Source organism: Phodopus roborovskii, unplaced genomic scaffold (assembly GCF_943737965.1).
Source record: "Phodopus roborovskii unplaced genomic scaffold, PHOROB, whole genome shotgun sequence".
Lineage (NCBI taxonomy): Eukaryota > Metazoa > Chordata > Mammalia > Rodentia > Cricetidae > Phodopus > Phodopus roborovskii.
Genome location: NW_026126546.1, coordinates 10337200 through 10354806, shown reverse-complemented (window position 1 = coordinate 10354806; position 17607 = coordinate 10337200). Strand labels below are relative to the sequence as shown.

At 39.5% G+C, this 17607-nt stretch overlaps 1 protein-coding gene and 1 long non-coding RNA gene across 2 annotated transcripts in view; one reads left to right on the top strand and one right to left on the bottom strand.

Annotated features, from left to right (window-relative positions):
* Morc2 (MORC family CW-type zinc finger 2) overlaps positions 1-8558 on the bottom strand; it is a 38271-nt gene extending 29713 nt beyond the window's left edge. Inside the window, exons 1-2 of the mRNA XM_051200430.1 lie at positions 8027-8558; positions 1153-1206 (exon numbers count right to left, since the gene is read on the bottom strand). Coding sequence (XP_051056387.1) covers positions 1153-1206; positions 8027-8094 — 122 coding nt within the window. The 5' untranslated portion in view covers positions 8095-8558. The remainder of the gene's footprint in view (positions 1-1152; positions 1207-8026) is intronic.
* A 2597-nt stretch (positions 8559-11155) lies between these two features.
* On the top strand, positions 11156-15763 carry LOC127233813 (uncharacterized). The gene is made up of 3 exons (XR_007835519.1): positions 11156-11957; positions 12812-13576; positions 14974-15763. It is a non-coding gene; the product is annotated as an uncharacterized LOC127233813 (long non-coding RNA).
* The last annotated feature ends 1844 nt before the right edge of the window (positions 15764-17607 follow it).

Sequence of the window (17607 nt, the reverse complement as noted above, 5' to 3'; positions counted from 1 at the left end):
CATTTTTTAATTGAATGAAAAAATTATGAACTAATCAGGATTGAAACAAAATGGGAATACTGTAGTGAAACAATGTGTCATCTAGCACATTTCCATGAGCAGGTAACAAGCATATAGTAACAAAAGCAATAATAAAAGTCAAGTATGATAATATACATCTATAATGCCAACACTCAAGAGATTGAGGCAAGAGATCTTGGGCTGTAAAGTAAGGCCTGTCTCAAAAACACCAACAAAAAGTACTAACAGTATAAGTCAGCTGTACAAACATTAGAAATTACAAGTAAATTCACTAACTGAGGAAGTTTCAAATTCTACTATCAACTCTTACCCTCTTCATGCTTCATTAGTTATCAGCACCTGTCAACAAATATCTGAATAAAACCAAGACAATATTTTCTTAATAAAACTGTAAATAGAATTTTTATCTTTACTTGGTCTTACACAGGAATATGTATATTCTTCCAACACTAAAAACACAACACCAGAGTGCTAAAACATGATTACTTCTAAACATTGCTGCTAACAATGGAAGATACTAGACTAGGCATAGTAGTACATAGCACACAGCATAGGAAGCAGAGGTCAGTGGATCTCTGTCAATCCAACACCAGCCTGTTCTACACAGTGAGTATCTGTTCAGCCAGAGTTACACAGTGAGGTACTGTCTCAAAATAATGAACAACCCCTCCCAATAAAAAAACCCATAATGGAAATATGAGTATTCACTTGCAATAAAACATGTTTTTGGGAGAAGATACCTGGTCTAGTTTTAAAGACATTCAGTGGTACAGTGCCTCTGCAGCACAAATTAATACTATAACCTATGTATCCCATTAGTTTGACTCTCAAGTTCCTATCTTAATTCCCTACTTTCCACAATTATCATGCTCTGATACTCAAGGGAAGGTGGTTTGGAAGTGGTAAGTTTTCTATTTTTAGGCTGGAACACAAAGAGCAATGAATGAATTTAAGGTAGTCAAGAAAAGTGTCAATTACTGTGATAATAAAAAATATTTCTGGCTAACAAGTCTCTTAGGAGTTGCAACAAATGCAACAAAAACATCTTTCTCTCAAGTCATCAGAGAGCAAAGGTCATGATGATCCATAAAGTTCACACTCCAAGCAATTACAGACTGGAAGACTACATACCTTGCATTATCAACCAGTTCAGCAAGAGCACCAAACAAGAATTCATGAGTAGTTCTGAAATAATAAATTTTAAGAGTCAACAAAAGAATTATAAACTGAACTATGAGTTTTAAGATTATAAACATTAAGAGGTTTAGAAAACATCTAAAATCCTCATGCGTATTACTGATGTGACTACTAAATGTAAATGTTTTCATAACACAAGTTGTTCTAGAGCTAATTCCCCACAAATCAAGGCCTACTCAGAAATGTTTATTCTTCCTATTTGTAATTGAAAAATCCACCTTAAAGAATCTTTAAATTTCTATAACATGTACTATTAAAAGTAGTGATAGCCTGCCTGCGGGGAGGGGTGGGGAGCAGGGGTGGGAATGGGGTGGGGGGGGTTGTAATGCCTATATTTTTCATTCATTGATTTAACCAGCTGTTAGTTTCTACACCGGAGGAACTAAACATACATCTTAACAAGTAAAGATCTTGAGTTCTAAATAATATAACAGGTATGTTAACTAAACCCAAACTTTCAGAAGCTTCTGGGAGATAACCACTGAAGCCTCTACTTAAAAAGTTAATTTGCCCTGTATTCCTAGAAGACCATACAAATTCTTAACCTTGCAGGAAAATTTGACTTTTAAAACAGGATCCTAGACGAAGACCCGGTTTTAGGCAACATCTGAAAAAGTTAAAATTATCTGTAATATCTCTGTCTTTAAAAATACGTAGTTTATGAGCTACACAAAAGCCTGAGTTTCCTCTTTTCACTGGTACAGATCACACACAGGCAAAATGCCAAGGTGTGCTCAATTTACACCTTAATTTGCACAATTTTCTTTAACAGTCTTCATTAAATATAAAGTAGAATAGGTCCACACAGAACCATCCAGAAAACCAGTTTGACTTTTTAAAGGAAATACAAAGTTACAGACACAAACTATACAACTTTCATAAATTATTCTTGCTTTTTCAGTTTTAGTCAATAATCAAAAGGACATTTTCTAAACATTTAGATTGAAATAGATCTCTGACACTTACCATATTGTTTTAAACAAACTGTAAATCATTTGTTTATAAAAACTCCTAACTGAACTGTCCAAGAAAACAGATTTCCCTCAAAGTTACTCATAAAAAAAAAATTCTTTTTACTTTTAATAAAACTCTTCCTAGAATTTTAGGAAGAAATGTTCTCCTCCCATGAGATCAGTGAATATATCTGTTGCTAATCCAAAGGCAGTAGGACCAAGAAATATGTTGCAGCAAGATGTAATTCACTTAAGGAATGGAGCTTAAATTCTTTGGGCTAAAATCCAAATGTTAAGTACACATAGAAGAATCAAACTTCTAAGAGAAACCTTGCCTTAAAAAGTCATCTCTTTATTATAAATATTTAAGTGTTCACAATTATGGCAGCAATGCCTGTAATTCCAGGAGCCTGTAATGATATCATTCAAAAGGGAGTAAGATGAAGAACTCAAGCCCTGCCTGGAGCAAGATACTATCAAAAAAATAAATAAATAAAAATAAAATAATTTCAAAACTATTACTTTAAATTTGCCAAACTATCAGTTGGATAAAAAAATGCCCTGTGTATTCCACACCCTATTTGTATAGGGCAGTGGTTCTTAATCCGTGGGTCACGACTCCTTTGGTAAGCCTCTCTATCTCCAAAAATATTTATGTTATAATTCCAAACAGTAGCAAAATTACAATTATGAATAGCAATAAAAATAATTTTATGGTTGAGGGTTATCACAACACAAAGAACTGTATAAAAGAGTCGTAGCATTAGGAAAGTTGAGAACTACTGGTATAGGTGTGTGGCACAGTTTGTCTAGCACACATAGCCTTAGATTAATCCTCACCGGAGACAGAGAGATAGTGAGAGACAGGTTGGAAAATTAAGGTGAACCGTTAAAGATAATGTGAATTAAAAGTCAATCTAGACAGTGTTGACAAACACCTTTCATCCTTGTACTTGGGAGGCAGAGGCAGGCAGATCTCTGAGTTCCAGGACAGTCAGAGCTGTTATAAAGAAACCCTGTCTGGAATAAGAATTATGGTGACAATAACAACATCCTTTGCCACAAGAACAAAAAAAATTATCAAAATCACCATGTCCTTCCAACTGTTTCATATAAAAAAATATTTAGAATTTATTAAAAGGCTATTAAAAAGGCAAGCACAAATCACTTCTAGCTAAAATTTCACTGTACTCTATGCACGGTTTAGGAATATGCTTTGTAAATATAACATCTAAGCAAAAAAATCTCATTGCTAGCAGTATTTTATCATACTTATTTCAGACAGTAGATATTTAAATGTAACTAGAGAGCCTTTTTGTATGGTAGCACGCATTAAAGGGACTTTTGTGTTCTTGGTAAGGTCAGAAAAAATACTCAGGATCTCATATGATAGATGGGGCTTATAAATGTTGACATCATTGTCCTAAATATTTCTTAAAAATCATAAAAACTCAAAAAAAATGCATGAGGTTCCTTTTTTGGTAAATATTACACTTGTTGCTGGCTAGCATTTGAGATATATTAAAAAAAATATTCCTTGAGTAAGGCATGGTGGTGTACACCTTTAATACTGGCACTCAGGAGGCAGAGGCAGGTAGATCTCCAAGTTTGAATCCAACCTGTTCTATATAGTGAGTTCTATGACAGCCAGAATTACATAGAGAAAGACCCTGTCTCAAAATAAAATAAAAAACAAAAAACTCTTCACAGACCTAAATATCATTTGCACATTATCCAAAGTCAATCAATCGGTAAAACACAAAGGCTTTTTATAAACTTTGACACTTTCAATCATGATTTTACTACATGACCCAGAACAGTTTAGTAGTTTGGCATTTCCAGCAACAAAATCACATGTAAATTTACTTGTTATGTAAAGAAAATGGTTTCTCTATTTAGCCAACCGAATTTAAGCCAAAAAATTGTCCACAATCTCAGCGATGAAAGCCTTTGCTGAGTTTTTAATATGCTGACAATAGTTAATTGCCATAATTGGTAGAAAATAAAGCTAGCAGCACAAGCCTTTAATCTTAGCATTGGGGAGGCAGAGGCAGACAGGGATCTCTGTGAGTTAAAAAGAAAGCTGAGAAATTGTGGAATCATTTTACACTCAAATAGTACGTGTGAACATACATATTCAAACATATATACATTATATGGTCGCCCTACATTTCAGCAGGCTTATAAGACATGAAACACAAATTTCTGACTTGATAGGTCACTATTCATTCATTTCTCATATGGAGAAAACCACCCAGAAATAACCATATGCCAAAGATAAGTCACAGAATGTTCCAAGGGTACATTATGATCACCTGACTACATAAAAGTATAACAAATAAAGTGACTTAAGATACAAATCTTAAAAAAAAAAATGTATCTTATGCCAAAGAACCACCACTCTAACAATAGCAGTCACAAAACTAACCACCAAAGTACTTAAAATTCCTTTAATGTGAAAACCCTAATCTGTATAAACCCATAAAAATCAACATATACTATTAAAACAAACTAGTTTTTTTTTTTTTTTTAGGTTATCATGAGAATTTGCAAGCTTGCTTCCAGCCTTGATGTAGATATAACCAAGAATATACATCAATAGTAAGTATCATAGGATTTAATTCTCACAAAAATTAAGACCTATTTACCCTTTCCAACATATACTGAATGTATCTGCCTAGGGACTGAAGTTGGCTCTGCGGTTTAGAGCACATGTTGCTTTTGCAGAGGACTCAGGTTCAATTACCGGCTACCACAAGGTGGCTCACAACCATCACTATCTCCAGTTCCAGGGAATATGCACATGGTACATAAGCATGCATACAGTAAAACACTCACACATATAAAAAATATTTTTAAAAATTTCTCTAATGTCTAACACCAATGAGCAGGCTGCATTAGGTGTTAGTCTAGATAAAACAGTATAAAGAAAATAATAAACATCACTTGACTGTTATTTGGCATAATCTTTAAACACTATGGTATTAGCTCCATCTTACAAATGAAGAAACTGAGGCTCAAAAAAGCTGCCCTGTGCATGGACACAGGAAAGAAGCATTCAAATAAGAGTTTTTGAGTTTCTAAGTACAGGGTTTTCACAAAACCACAAAAATTTCTACCCCTCTAGCTGGGCACTGCTTGCAAGTCTACATAAAAAGAAAAATAAATAAAATGTTATTTATTTCACAATTCAAAATATAGCTACTATTTTGAGTATAACATCTGAAATTGGCATTTTTTAAGATTTAAACAGAAGGCACCAAATATCAATTTTTCTTCTCTGAAGTTGATTTATTGAACCACTCCAGTCTACTATTACATGTAAAAATTTTTTAAATTTCTCTAATGAACTTCCAATCAAGTCATAATGACAAAAAAAAGAAGAGAAAAAAACCAACCTCTTAAAATTAGTTACAAACAAAAAACTGAAGTTGAGGACCCAGCATGGTGGCGGTTCACACCAGATATCCCAGCACGCAAGAGGCTGAGGCATGAGGATAAAGGCCAGCCTGGGCTACACAGTAAAGGCCTAAGTAAAAGGAAAAACATCTTCATCGTGCATGGTGTTATACAGTTAATATTTTCTTCTGGTAAGACTTGACACATTCAAAGGAGAATCATTTCAAAGATCTTATCTGTATCCAGATAAGAAATCCCAGAGTTTCCAAATGATATGCCAATCCTATGCTCAAGCAAGCACAAAGGTCCAATTTAACACAGATAAAATTCATAGGAAATTCTCCAACATCACCTTATTCAACTCGGTTTACTTCTTTGCTTTGTCAGTATCCACAAAGTGTTAATAACGCATACAATAACAAAAGGAGAAATAATCCATAATCTGCAGACGCTTAATAAAATAAACCAAAATGGAAGACTTATAAATTAGGAAGTTATGTCCTCTGCCTTTCAGACAAGAAAAATAAACCCTTCAAGGCAACAGTCAGCATTTCGTAATGGTTAAAAATACTAAGCACTGTAGCCAAATCTGAGTACCTCTAATTTGCCTTTGCAGCCTCAATGTAAGCCTTAAAACAATTTAATTTCTTAGAGCCTCAATTTTCTCAAATGCATAACTGTCAGTGTATAGGCTTAAGCAATGAATTGCTGATACTACTGTTACTGCATAAGTCTGTAGTGATTTTGGAACAGGAAGAAAGATTTTGAAGCAGTCTTCAAGTTTCAGAAAATCTGTAATTCCAAATTTGCCTTGTCAGTTCAAAATTCAAATCTGACATGTGTGCCAACATTTACAATCAGCCATGAACAATTTAAGTGCCAGCCACCTGTTTGTTCTTAGTATGTAACTCAAATACAAAAAACAAAACAAAAAAAAAAAAAAAAAAAACGATGAAGGTATAGCCAAAGGCTGTGCTTCCATCTTTGATTAGTGGCCTAGGTTCCAGATTCACAATCTGTGTCCAAGGTAATTTCTATCTGTAAACTGATCTACTCCGATAAAAAAACAACAAAAAATAAATAACAACAACAACAAAAAAAAAACACTTCCTAAATAACGCAAAATCAAACCTCTCAGCATTAGACAAATCACTGTTCAGAAAAAGAAATTACTTCCTTTTCTGAAGTGTTTTTTTTTTTTTGCTTTTTCTGTTTTGTTTTGGTTTGGTTGGTTGATCGCCGGGGTGGGGGATGGTTTTGGTTTTTTGAGACAAGGCTGTAGCCTTGGGTGTTTTGGAACTCAGGCTGTAGACTGGGCTGGCTTTTTACTCAGAGATCCTTCTGTCTCTGCCTCCCCAGTGCTGGGTCTACAAGCAGGCACCACCACCACCCTGCTCAGAAAAGATTTTTTTAAAGTTCTATGGAATCACAAAAGGTTTAAAATCACTGCGATATTATAGGATAACTGAAGTCTGCTGTCTAACCTGCAGATGGTTGCTCTTCATTCATTTAGGACTTCTTTAACTCCCCATCCCAATACTCCAATAGTATACTTAACTTTGAGCTCAAAAGTGACAGGTGAATGTTTTTGACTAGATTTTTTGCTCCACAAGGTAATTTAATTAAGGGTTTTAAGAATTGACCCTAGCTGGGTGTGGTGGAGTACCCCTTTAGTCCCAGCACTTGGGAGGCAGACAGGCAGATCTCTGTTGAGTTCCAGGCCAACGTAGTCTAAACAGTCAGTTTCAGGATAGCCAGGGCTATGTAGAGAGACCCTGTCTTCAAAATAAATTAACAAACAAAGCAGCCCTAAATTGTAGTATGTTAATCTCTTCACTTATTCATGAACCACGAACACAGCATGTTTCTGTGATTTCACGTATTTTGGAGAAAGACCGCCTAAATCAAGGGCTTTAAAGAAATCTCTACTCCTGCTTAGCATATGCAAACTATTGGATAGACTAACAATTTGCCAAAAATATAAAGCCAATTGTTTTCTGAAAAAAATAACAGCTTTCTTCTTCCAAGTTGGTCATTTACATGTCATCATCATCTTCTTCTTCTTGTTAGAAACACTTGTTATAAACCCAATTGTCTAGGCTGTCACTAAAGATGTGCAACCGTTGATACCAGATGGTCCAAATTTTGGCGATCCCTTGTTGGATTCCTATTAAACACTTGGATGAAGCAACTCTATAAACTGGCTCCATATAAAGTTTGCATCTAGAAAATTTTGATCCAGTAAATGAAAATCATTTTCTTCTAGATTAGCAACAAATATTTCACTATTTCACTGATCTCAGTTCTTCAATAGCACTCAAGTCATCCAGTGATGCATCTCACTCGAATGACACATGCCAAAGAATAAAAAAGCAAAAGTTTCTGGAGAAAGGATTTCCTTATTAACATCAAGGAGGAGTTACTGGTTGCCCCAGTGGCACCTACAGGATACTTACGAATTTGTGTGCAGATATTCAAAGGTTAGTTGAGCTCGGTTGAGACTGCTGTAATTGGTGAAGGCCATGACTGCAATGAGTCTTCACTCTTTACCCGTTAACAGGGAAGTACATATATCAGAATAGATTTCCCCAGGGTTCTGTCCAGTAATGGGTCAATTTGTGCTTCTTAGTGACACATAAAACAAAACTGCCCTAGTAGCTATCCAAAATATAGTCAGATATTTGATACTGGAAGTGATTTAAATATTTCAATGACTATGTGTAATATTTTGGAAAGAACTACATCCTAAAGCTACAGTCCTTGAGAGCGGAGAGGGTCAAGCTTCCTTCATGCAATTCCGAAGCGTCAGAAGCCAATGGTTCCGAATGGTCTTCAAAGGTGGCAGTTCACTGCAGCTTCATCTTCCCGTTCTTCGAGTCCTTTTCTGTTCTCCTACATGTCCTGAAAAGAATCCGGAAATGGGCCTGCTGACGGTTCAGCTACGTCATTACCACCGGGGACTTCATCAGCACCGAAGACAGCAGGCTTCTCAAGCAGGTGCTGCCGTGGGCAGGGCGGTGGAGGGGGGATGCTGTTTCCCCGCTTCGCCGCTTCCCCACTGAGAGACGAGGTCCTTGGTGCTGACCGATTTCTCTCCCCTCGCCCCGTCCCAGCGCAGCTGGCTAGCAAGCCGCAATCAGCACAGGGGGGGGGGGAGTGACGGCGCTCACAGCGGCCCACACAAGCCCCTCGGAGCACACCCTCTCCCGAAGCGCCTCAGGCGCGCCCTTCCCCCACTCCCGTCAGCAGGCAGCCTCGGGCCCTCAGGCCTTCGCGGGCCCGGATCCTGTGGCCGCCTCCTGGCTCCTGACGGACGGGCGAGTCCTAGATCCAAGGCAGATAACAGGGGACAGTGGCGAGCGCGCCGCCAGACCCGACCGGGCGTTGCCTGCAGCTCGCAGATGCCTTTGTCCCTCCCCGCGGAATTGGAACTCAACCACCGCAGCGCGCTCTTGGAACCATGTGCTGCCGCTGCCGCCGCCGCCCGCGCGCGACACGCCGTGCCGAGCAGATGACGACAGGGCTAGCGTCACGAAACTCAGCGCTGGGGGCTTCGCCGCCGCCGCAGCCGCCACCGCCGCCGCCGCCGCCGCCGCCGCCTCGGCCACTGCTTTGTCTCCGTCAGCGCACGCAGCGCGAGTCACCTCGCTCAGTCCCGACGGCCCGAGCCTCCAAGGCCTCCGCCGCGCCTTCGGCCAATCACAGGGCCGCAAGTCTTCCCGCCCCCCGCCCTGAGACCCCAGCTTGTGATTGGCGGCCGACGCCGGCCCACGTGACCGGATCTCGCTCGGGCCGGCCCGCCCCCGTCACGTGAGGGCGCGCGCCTCTCTTCCTGCTTTCCTGACCCTCTCCGCCATTTAAAGAAACAGTACCGGGGGCGGGCCGAGCGACGCAGCCGGGACGGTAGCTGCAGCGCAGAGCGGAGGAGCCATCTTGTCTTGTCGCCGGGGAGTCAGGCCCCTAACTCGAAGAAGCCCTGGCGCGCCCTCCCCCCCTCCCCGGTCTGGTAGGGCGAAGGAGCGGGCGTGCGGTCGATCGAGCGATCGGTTGGCGGCTCTTTCTCCTGCTCTGGCATCCAGCTCTTGGGGCGCAGGCCCGGCCGCCGCGGCGCGCGCCCGGTGGCCGTTGGCGCTCGCGCCGCGTCTTTCTTCTCGTACGCAGAACTCGGGCGGCGGCCTATGCTTTTGCGATTCGACGAGGAGTCGTCCGGGTGGTTGGCGGCGGCGGGCAGCTTCTCCGCCCCGCTCCCGGGGAGGCGGCGGGGGAGGCTGGGGTGGCCGGGGCCGGCCTGGAGGCCTGGCGCCACCCTTCCGGGCCTGCTAGGACCCAGTTGGAGGGGCAGGAGGGAGCTGGAGGATGGTTGGTGGTGGGCTTTCTCCTTTGCCTTTTTCTACTCATGCCTCCTTAGTCGGGGGACGGGAGCTCTGGCGGCAGCTCCGGGGTGGGGATTCGAGCTCCGGAGTCGGAAGATCTGGGTTTGCTTCCGGGCCTAGCCACCCGCTGGTGAGTGACCTTAGGCAAGTCACTCTGTAATTTATCTGCGCCTCAGTTTCCTCCTCTGCCTATCAGTGTGTGTATGGGATTGAAATCGCTTTACAAAAGCGTCGGTTTATATAAAGGGTGATTATTGTTTGTATTTTTTTTCTTTGAGTTGCAAGAAGACTTAGCAATTGCTCATTCCCTGAAATTAAATCCGGGAACCTTTATTGGCGTTGGAGATCGGCGGGCTCCTTGAATTTGTGTGCAGAAACATGTGGGAAAGTGCATTCTAGGGAAATGAGCGTATCCATCGATAGCAAAGTTTTCAAAGGGGGGCTATGACCTGAAAGAGTTTAAAACAATTTTATGCCTCCGGGAGGAAACTGAGGCCTACATGTCATTTGGGACCCTTCACAACCTATTTGAAGCCCCCATCTGAGTCCCTGGTATATGTGAGCTGCTTTTTAATGCATAATGGCTATTTTGGGTAACATCATTTCACTGCTTGGCGTCTATTCGAAGCCCTTTCCTTTCACCATAGGGTGCCTGAAGGGTGGCTGATACGTATGGTACAATGGCACCCAGTATAAACTAAAGCAGCTACAATTAGGAGTGAATGTGTTCTGTAGTATCAAGAAATGTAATCTTTGGCCCAGCAATTGTTTTCCTGCTGCTTGTACTGGTGCCTGACTACTTTTCTTTATTGACTATTTTCTCCGACTGTGATTGACATCCATCGTTTGCTCCTATTTTGTATCCCTGGTTTGCGAGGTTAATAGGGAACAGGCATATTTTTAAATGGTGCTGCCAAACCCAGCTAATGGTGCGGGTGAATTTTTAGTAAGCGGGCTCCCTGGAACAGACTGAACCAGGCATTGGATTCCTGAAGATGTTTGGGGTTATTTTTTGGTTTGGTTCTTATTATTAATTGAAGGTTAACATTCTCTGAAAAGTTTTGTTGGACTCTGGCTGAACCACAAAATCGATATATTTGAAAGTAATTTGGAGTTTTACGTTTTCCTGGCTAACCTTGTATTCTAATTCCTTGCAAGTGTGAGACTGAAATGGCCAAAATGCCTTTTTTTTTGTTTGTTTGTTTGTTTTTGGTTTTTGTTTTTGTTTATTTCTCTGTTCATTGTCAGCTGCTTTTCTCAAATTCCAGGCCATTATCCAGCAAACACTATAAAAATGTTTGGACATTTGCATTTCAAACATTTTCGTTTTGTGGAGTGGTGCTTATCAAGTGGTACAGCTCTCGAAGCAAGTGAACACATACATATTTAAGTGTATTTTGTATGATTAGAGGTTACCAACTCTGATATTTTATTCAAAAGCCTAAAAAAAAAAAAAATAAGTTGACTATTCCCTTTACCAAAGGGCCAGAGACAATGCTTTCCTTTCAAGAGAAGTGACTGTTTGGAGAAAAAATGTGTTGGTCTTAGTTCTTTTGTAATTAAATCTGGATGTACCTCAAAAGACTCTTTAAGACTGTGGTGTTAAAGGCTTTCCTCTGGAGAAAGGAGGAGAAAGGAGAAGAAAAAAAATCAACTGGAACTTAAAAGCTTGAAATTCCACAACAAAACACAGATGTCCAGGATTGAAGGTTCGTGAAGTGTTTGCAGTAGTTGGAGCAGATACACTTTTCTGTGTAGCTGCCACTGTGGACTCCAGGTTTCCAGATTTTCAAGAACTGGATCTGTGACCCGGAAGAGCTTGTCAAGATGTGGCAGCAACTCTGGAGGTAGACGTTTTTTGTTTTCAGTTTTGGAACTGTTGATCTTGCTGTGAGTAAAGAGGCAACAAGTCACCAAGCACTGCCACCAGCACTGTTATGGGGAACTTGAAGACCTGAGTTTCTGTCCAGACCCTCAGTGCAAACTGACAACACTCCATCCAAAGTGAACTACGGTACTTGCCATTTTCCAAAATGCTTTTACTTTCCATCTCTACACTTGTTTTGTTGTTCATATTACGTGGTCCATCACCTGGCACAGCTCTGCCATTTCCTCATTTACAACTAACATGCTCTCTTCCCTGTGACTCTTAGAGCGTATCTTTAGGATAACTTGAATATTATGTGTAAAATCTGATAAAAAGTATTTGCATGCATTTGTTCTTTTTTCCATATAACAAATGCTGAAAGTAAAAGCCTTAGTTTTATGCATGTTTGCCCAAACATACCACCGCTTCAAATGAAACCTTTTTTTAAAAGCAGGGAATTGTTACATTATAACTAACATTACTCTTGATAAAAAGAGTTTATTATATCTAATTCTACTAAGGAGTTTATTAGATACAATGAATACTTTCATACTTCTTTCATATTTTAAAGGACAGGAGCATAAGACAACATTGGGACAATACTGAAAAAGTAGGGGTAAAATTGGTGTGTTACCTAAACTCTCATTTCATTTTGTGCGAATTGTGAAACCACTTTTCTTCCCTATCACCTAATGCCCAGCAGCCTGGAAACAAATTATTGCCCCAGAATAGGAGTTTTAAGGCACTTCCTATTTGTTGATCCCTGAGTCAGTCAGAAAAATGTCTTTGTTGGAGAACTAGCAGCATCTGTGCATCTAGCTTTTTTATTTTGCTGACCCTGTCTCTAGTAATTTCTCTATCACCATCTAAGCCAGGCTTGTGAATACTTACTTATCAGACAGTTGATGTGCTGACAGTAGCCCCCACACCCCAGTGTTAGCCTCCTGTATTTATAGTTCTGTGTGCTTGTTACCTTACCTGTTTTTCCCTGCCCCTTCTAGTCCTGTGCCTCCTGATTGCTGAGTGCTCACCTGGACCCTCTGATGACCTTCCTTCGGCTAGTCCATCAGCCTGCAGACCTGGTACCTGGATTTTTGTCCATGGTGATTCCTACCACCTTACTACTGAAGAAGACACCATTCCATTGGACCACTGTGACCCAAGAAGCATTTAGCCATCATGATGTGACCTTTAACCTCCACTCCAGTTCTACTCTGCTCAGATTCAGCACGGCCCTTTATAGTGCAGTCAAGAGTCTTCAAGCCAAATAACTGAAGCTATTTTATCACAACAAAGGCCAAGTTTATTCCATAAATATGTACAGTTCATTTCTGCAGTTAAAAGTCTTCAGAGACACATAGTAAACTTGGACTGGGGGATTTTGTGTTTTGTTCTTAAATTGTCAACACTGTCTGAAAATGGCATCATCTCTGAGAACAGCATTGGAACATATACTCCACAATCTCAAATGACTGAAGTTTAATGAACTGCCTAGGATCCTGTCAAGGTCACTGGACTCTTGTTTTTTTTCCTACTTCAAATTTGTAGCTGTCTACTGAATGAGAAAACAGATATTCTGACTCACTGGGATCAAAACCAAGGCACATTGAATTCCGCATAGTACCATCTTTGGGTTACTCAGGAACCAAAACTTTTCATGCCAATTTAAGAAATTCTACTAAGGAATCCCTTTACCTAACCATCTGATAAGGCTTCAACCAGATTCCGGAAAAGACCTCTTGACACATCAAGATAGAAACTATATGGTAATCTCCTCTGTTTATATAGCACTTTACAGGTTCAGAGCACTTTCATGTACATTTATGTTAATTACAAACAGTGATGTCCCTTTTGAAATGAAGGAACAGAATTTTTAAGAATTTAAGTAATTCTCCAAGGTGACAGTAATAGAAGGTAGTCCTTCTGACTCCCAGTCCAGTATTAGCCTTGGCATTATCTCAGCCTTCACTTTATTTACAGTATTAAAATGGCTGGGGACTGAAAATGTTCATGTTTCTAATTTATATGGCCCTTATTATAGCAAGATATTTGAAGTTTAATCATGGTAACTGTATTTAGACCAGAATTCCTTAATGATGTCCTTAAAGTGTAAGAACACACAGTCTCCATGGTGGTTGGTGATTTGCTTTAGGAAGGAAGGAAGAGAAATTGTTAGCAAACAAGGCTATGCAATATAAAACAAATAGTTTTAGATTTTTCTTACTCATTTTTATGGTCTTCCCAAGAATAGCCTAATTAATTACAGATCTGTATTTGTTTTTGTTTCTACTTTAAGTTTTATCAGTGTTCCTGGACACAGGAAACTTACCTATGGTCTGTCCCCAAATTATTAGGTAGATTTTTGTATGTAATATGTGTCCCCACACAAACAGTGCAGTGTACTGGATTAGGGTCTCAAAATATGTACCAAAGCTTTATTTAGTTGTTTTAGCCCAACGTGCTATACATCATTCCAAGCAGATAGCTGTGGGGGTTTTGTTTCTGTTTGTTTTTCCAGTATTCTTTTTAGCAGAATGGGAAACTGTTAAGAGCTGTCTTACCAGTGCTAATTATCAGCAGGTTGGCCTGAAGACCCCCATAATAAATCACTGTCTTTGAAACTGCCCTTTCTCATATTTTGTTTTTAACTAACAAAGGAAAAGGTATTCTTAGAATTAGAGTTGTGGCCCAGTGAGATCTTACTGCTTAAGTGAAGTCATCCAACCTTTGACTTCTCAAAAATAATGCTTGCAAATTCCCAGTGCTATTACAACTTAAAATCAATAGTCTTATTCCCCAGTAGTCATTTTTAATACAATTATTTTTATCAATTCTTTGGGAATGTCATGTATTTTCATCATATTTATTTACTCCAACTTCCCAAAAACTACTACCTACCCTCTTTCAACTTCATGTCTCCCCACCTCATCCCCTGCCCAGATACTCATGGGGCCATTCACTAGTGTGTGGTCTATCTTTTTAGTCATTTTACTCACTAAAAGCTTAACTTTTAAGTAATTAAAATTTACAATAAAGTTTTAATTCCATCAATCAGTAACATGGTCCACATTAGGGAAAGGATAAGCACTTTGTTTATTTTGTCTTAGCATGGCACTTGTTTACCTATATCCTGGTTCCCATGACCTATTTTTTTGTATTTCAGCATTATGTGAACAACTTACCCTATCACTGGTTTTCCAAAGGCTTTATGTTGACAAAGGCCTTTGAAGGAAAGCTATGTGGATGTCCAGAGTAAAGTGAAGCTGCTCTGGATGAAGTAGTGAAGCAGAAGTAGGGAGTCTGCAGCCTGCCACAGCTATCTTCCTTTACCATCATGGTAACATCTAAAGGGACTTCCTTATGTAAAATTCTTCATAAAATACTGCTTGAAACCACTGCCCTAGACAACGTTTGATCTGGAGGACATTCTGACCTTTTATGTACTTTCAACTCTACATATTCAGTTGATGCTGATGAACGTTTGGAGATGGGTATGCCTTTTGTCCAGAGAACAATCAAACAGCGTTGTCAAGTGAAATTTTATTAATAGCATTCCATCCAAGGTAGACTTCCTGGAGTTGGATATAGCCAGAGAACAATTCATGTATCATTAACTGTGAAAGTATGTGATTTAGAAATCTTGGAACATGGATATGCGAATTGCCTGAAAGCTGGTATTGAAGCTGATGCCTCATCAAGGCCATCTTAGACCAAGTTGTTCGTTTCGCCTCTCCTCATTAACTATGGTACTCCATGTATAAAGGATAACCATTAACTATGAAGCAAAATCCAAATACAGTTTTTCCTAAAGGGGCTTGCAACCTGGTTATCATTCATTGTCTCAAATTCCAAGTCATGTGATTGAGCTAGTAATTAAACTGCACCATGGTTTTATGTAACAACTACTGTTTCCAAGGGTTAAAAACAAATATTAAATTCCTCCAACACTTGTATTTCTGCCTATTTCAAAATTAATTGAACTACTCACCTCTACATGGAACAGATGACCCTGAAGACACATTCTGAACATCCTTTATCATATATGTGACTTAAAAAATAGCTCTACTCATTGAGCTATTCTTTAATGGTTATTCTTCATGCCTGGTACCATCAGCTGTATGTGATGGGCATAGATGGACACAAATTCTTTGACTCTAGGCCATGATAGCTAGCTAGGCATATTATCAATCTTTTTGTTGGAAAAGTAGATTAACTTGGGGGGAAAAAAATCTATAAATGGCAGCTAAGGATTTTTCTCAGTGTTCTTGAGTTTCTGTCCTTGTGAATATTTTGTCATCTTTCTCATACTATCACTTCACACTAGTTCAGAATGGCTGACTTTATTCCTTACTATGAAGTATTCTTAAGACATTAAGATTATTAATTTTTTTTTTGCAGAAAGGATAAAATTCATGAATATTGAAATCATATAGTGAACAAGACTTTAATTTGTGGCGTGAGAAAATTTGATCCCTCTACAGTATAGTCAATTTAAGGGCCAACTATCATCAGCTACTCTTGAGTGCATTGGGTAAATGTTGGAACTGCCTTCTTTATATCCTTGTTTCTTATCCTCTAATCATGATTTTGTGCTTCTCAACACAAATCAGCAAATCAGATTCAGATCTGGTTATTCTAAACTGCTCACAGACAGCAATTCAATTTGGATGACTTCTGCTTGTAAATGCAACTTATTTGTAAAGAAGAAATTACAGATTCACTTTCCTATTACCTCTACATTAGCTTTTTCTTTTTACTGTATTTGCAGAAAAAAAAATTAAAAATCTACACTGCCAGTCATTCCCTATGATCCTGCCATACTCAGTTAAAATGAGGAATCAAGAATCTAATAAGTAATTGGTTAAGTAGAAAAAACTAAAACTTAAGGCAAATGCCTTAATCTCGGGCCTTGTCTACTGTCTTCTTGCCTTGGAGCTCATCTAAATCTTACAACAGTGCTACCCACGTAGTCTGAGGCCTTGACTTGCCTTTAAGATGATTCTTGGAGATGGGCTGTATTACAGAAGTTGAAGACTTGATTACCAAAGAAAGTAGAGCCAACTACAACAAACCTGGCTCTACAATCCTGTTGCTCCTAGATGTAGCATAAACTCTAATCTCAAGTCTGCATTGAGGATATAGCCACCTAAGCTGACAGTTCTTGCACATATGAGCAAGAAAATGAAAGCTGCTATACCCAACTAGCCCTTTAAGATCCAAAAAATTATGTCTGGAGTAAACCCTGTGGATTAACTCTGGAGTACCCAAGACAATTTATAGAGCTTCATTATTAATCTGCCTGTTCTTCCAGTTTATAGCTTAACTATTGGTATGGCTGGCCCTGCTCGTCTATTTACCTGTCTTCAGCTCTTAAACTGCCTATTTTGACATGCTACTGCAATCACACTAACTGTCCCTGGGAAGACTACAGTTTCAGCCTCCCGTGCCCAGTTCCACCAAGGAATTTTGAATAGAAGGAGCCTGTACCTTACCCCGCCAGGACTTAATATTCCAAAAGGAAGGACCATGCTGCATACTCCTAGACCAGCAACTTTAAGTAGAGAATAACCTGCTTATTTCCGACACCTAAATCATCTGTTCTAACAGGAGTATAGCAGGTTGAAAGCAAAGCACGTTGCTTTTTTTTTTTTTTTTTTCTCCTGTGATAACTCAGAAATGAATATGATTGACCAGGACTCAGAAATTATAAGTTCACCTTGACAAGACATTAAGCAACATCAGAAATTTACCACTGAACTTAATTTGACACTAACTCAAATAGCCTCACAGACCTGTT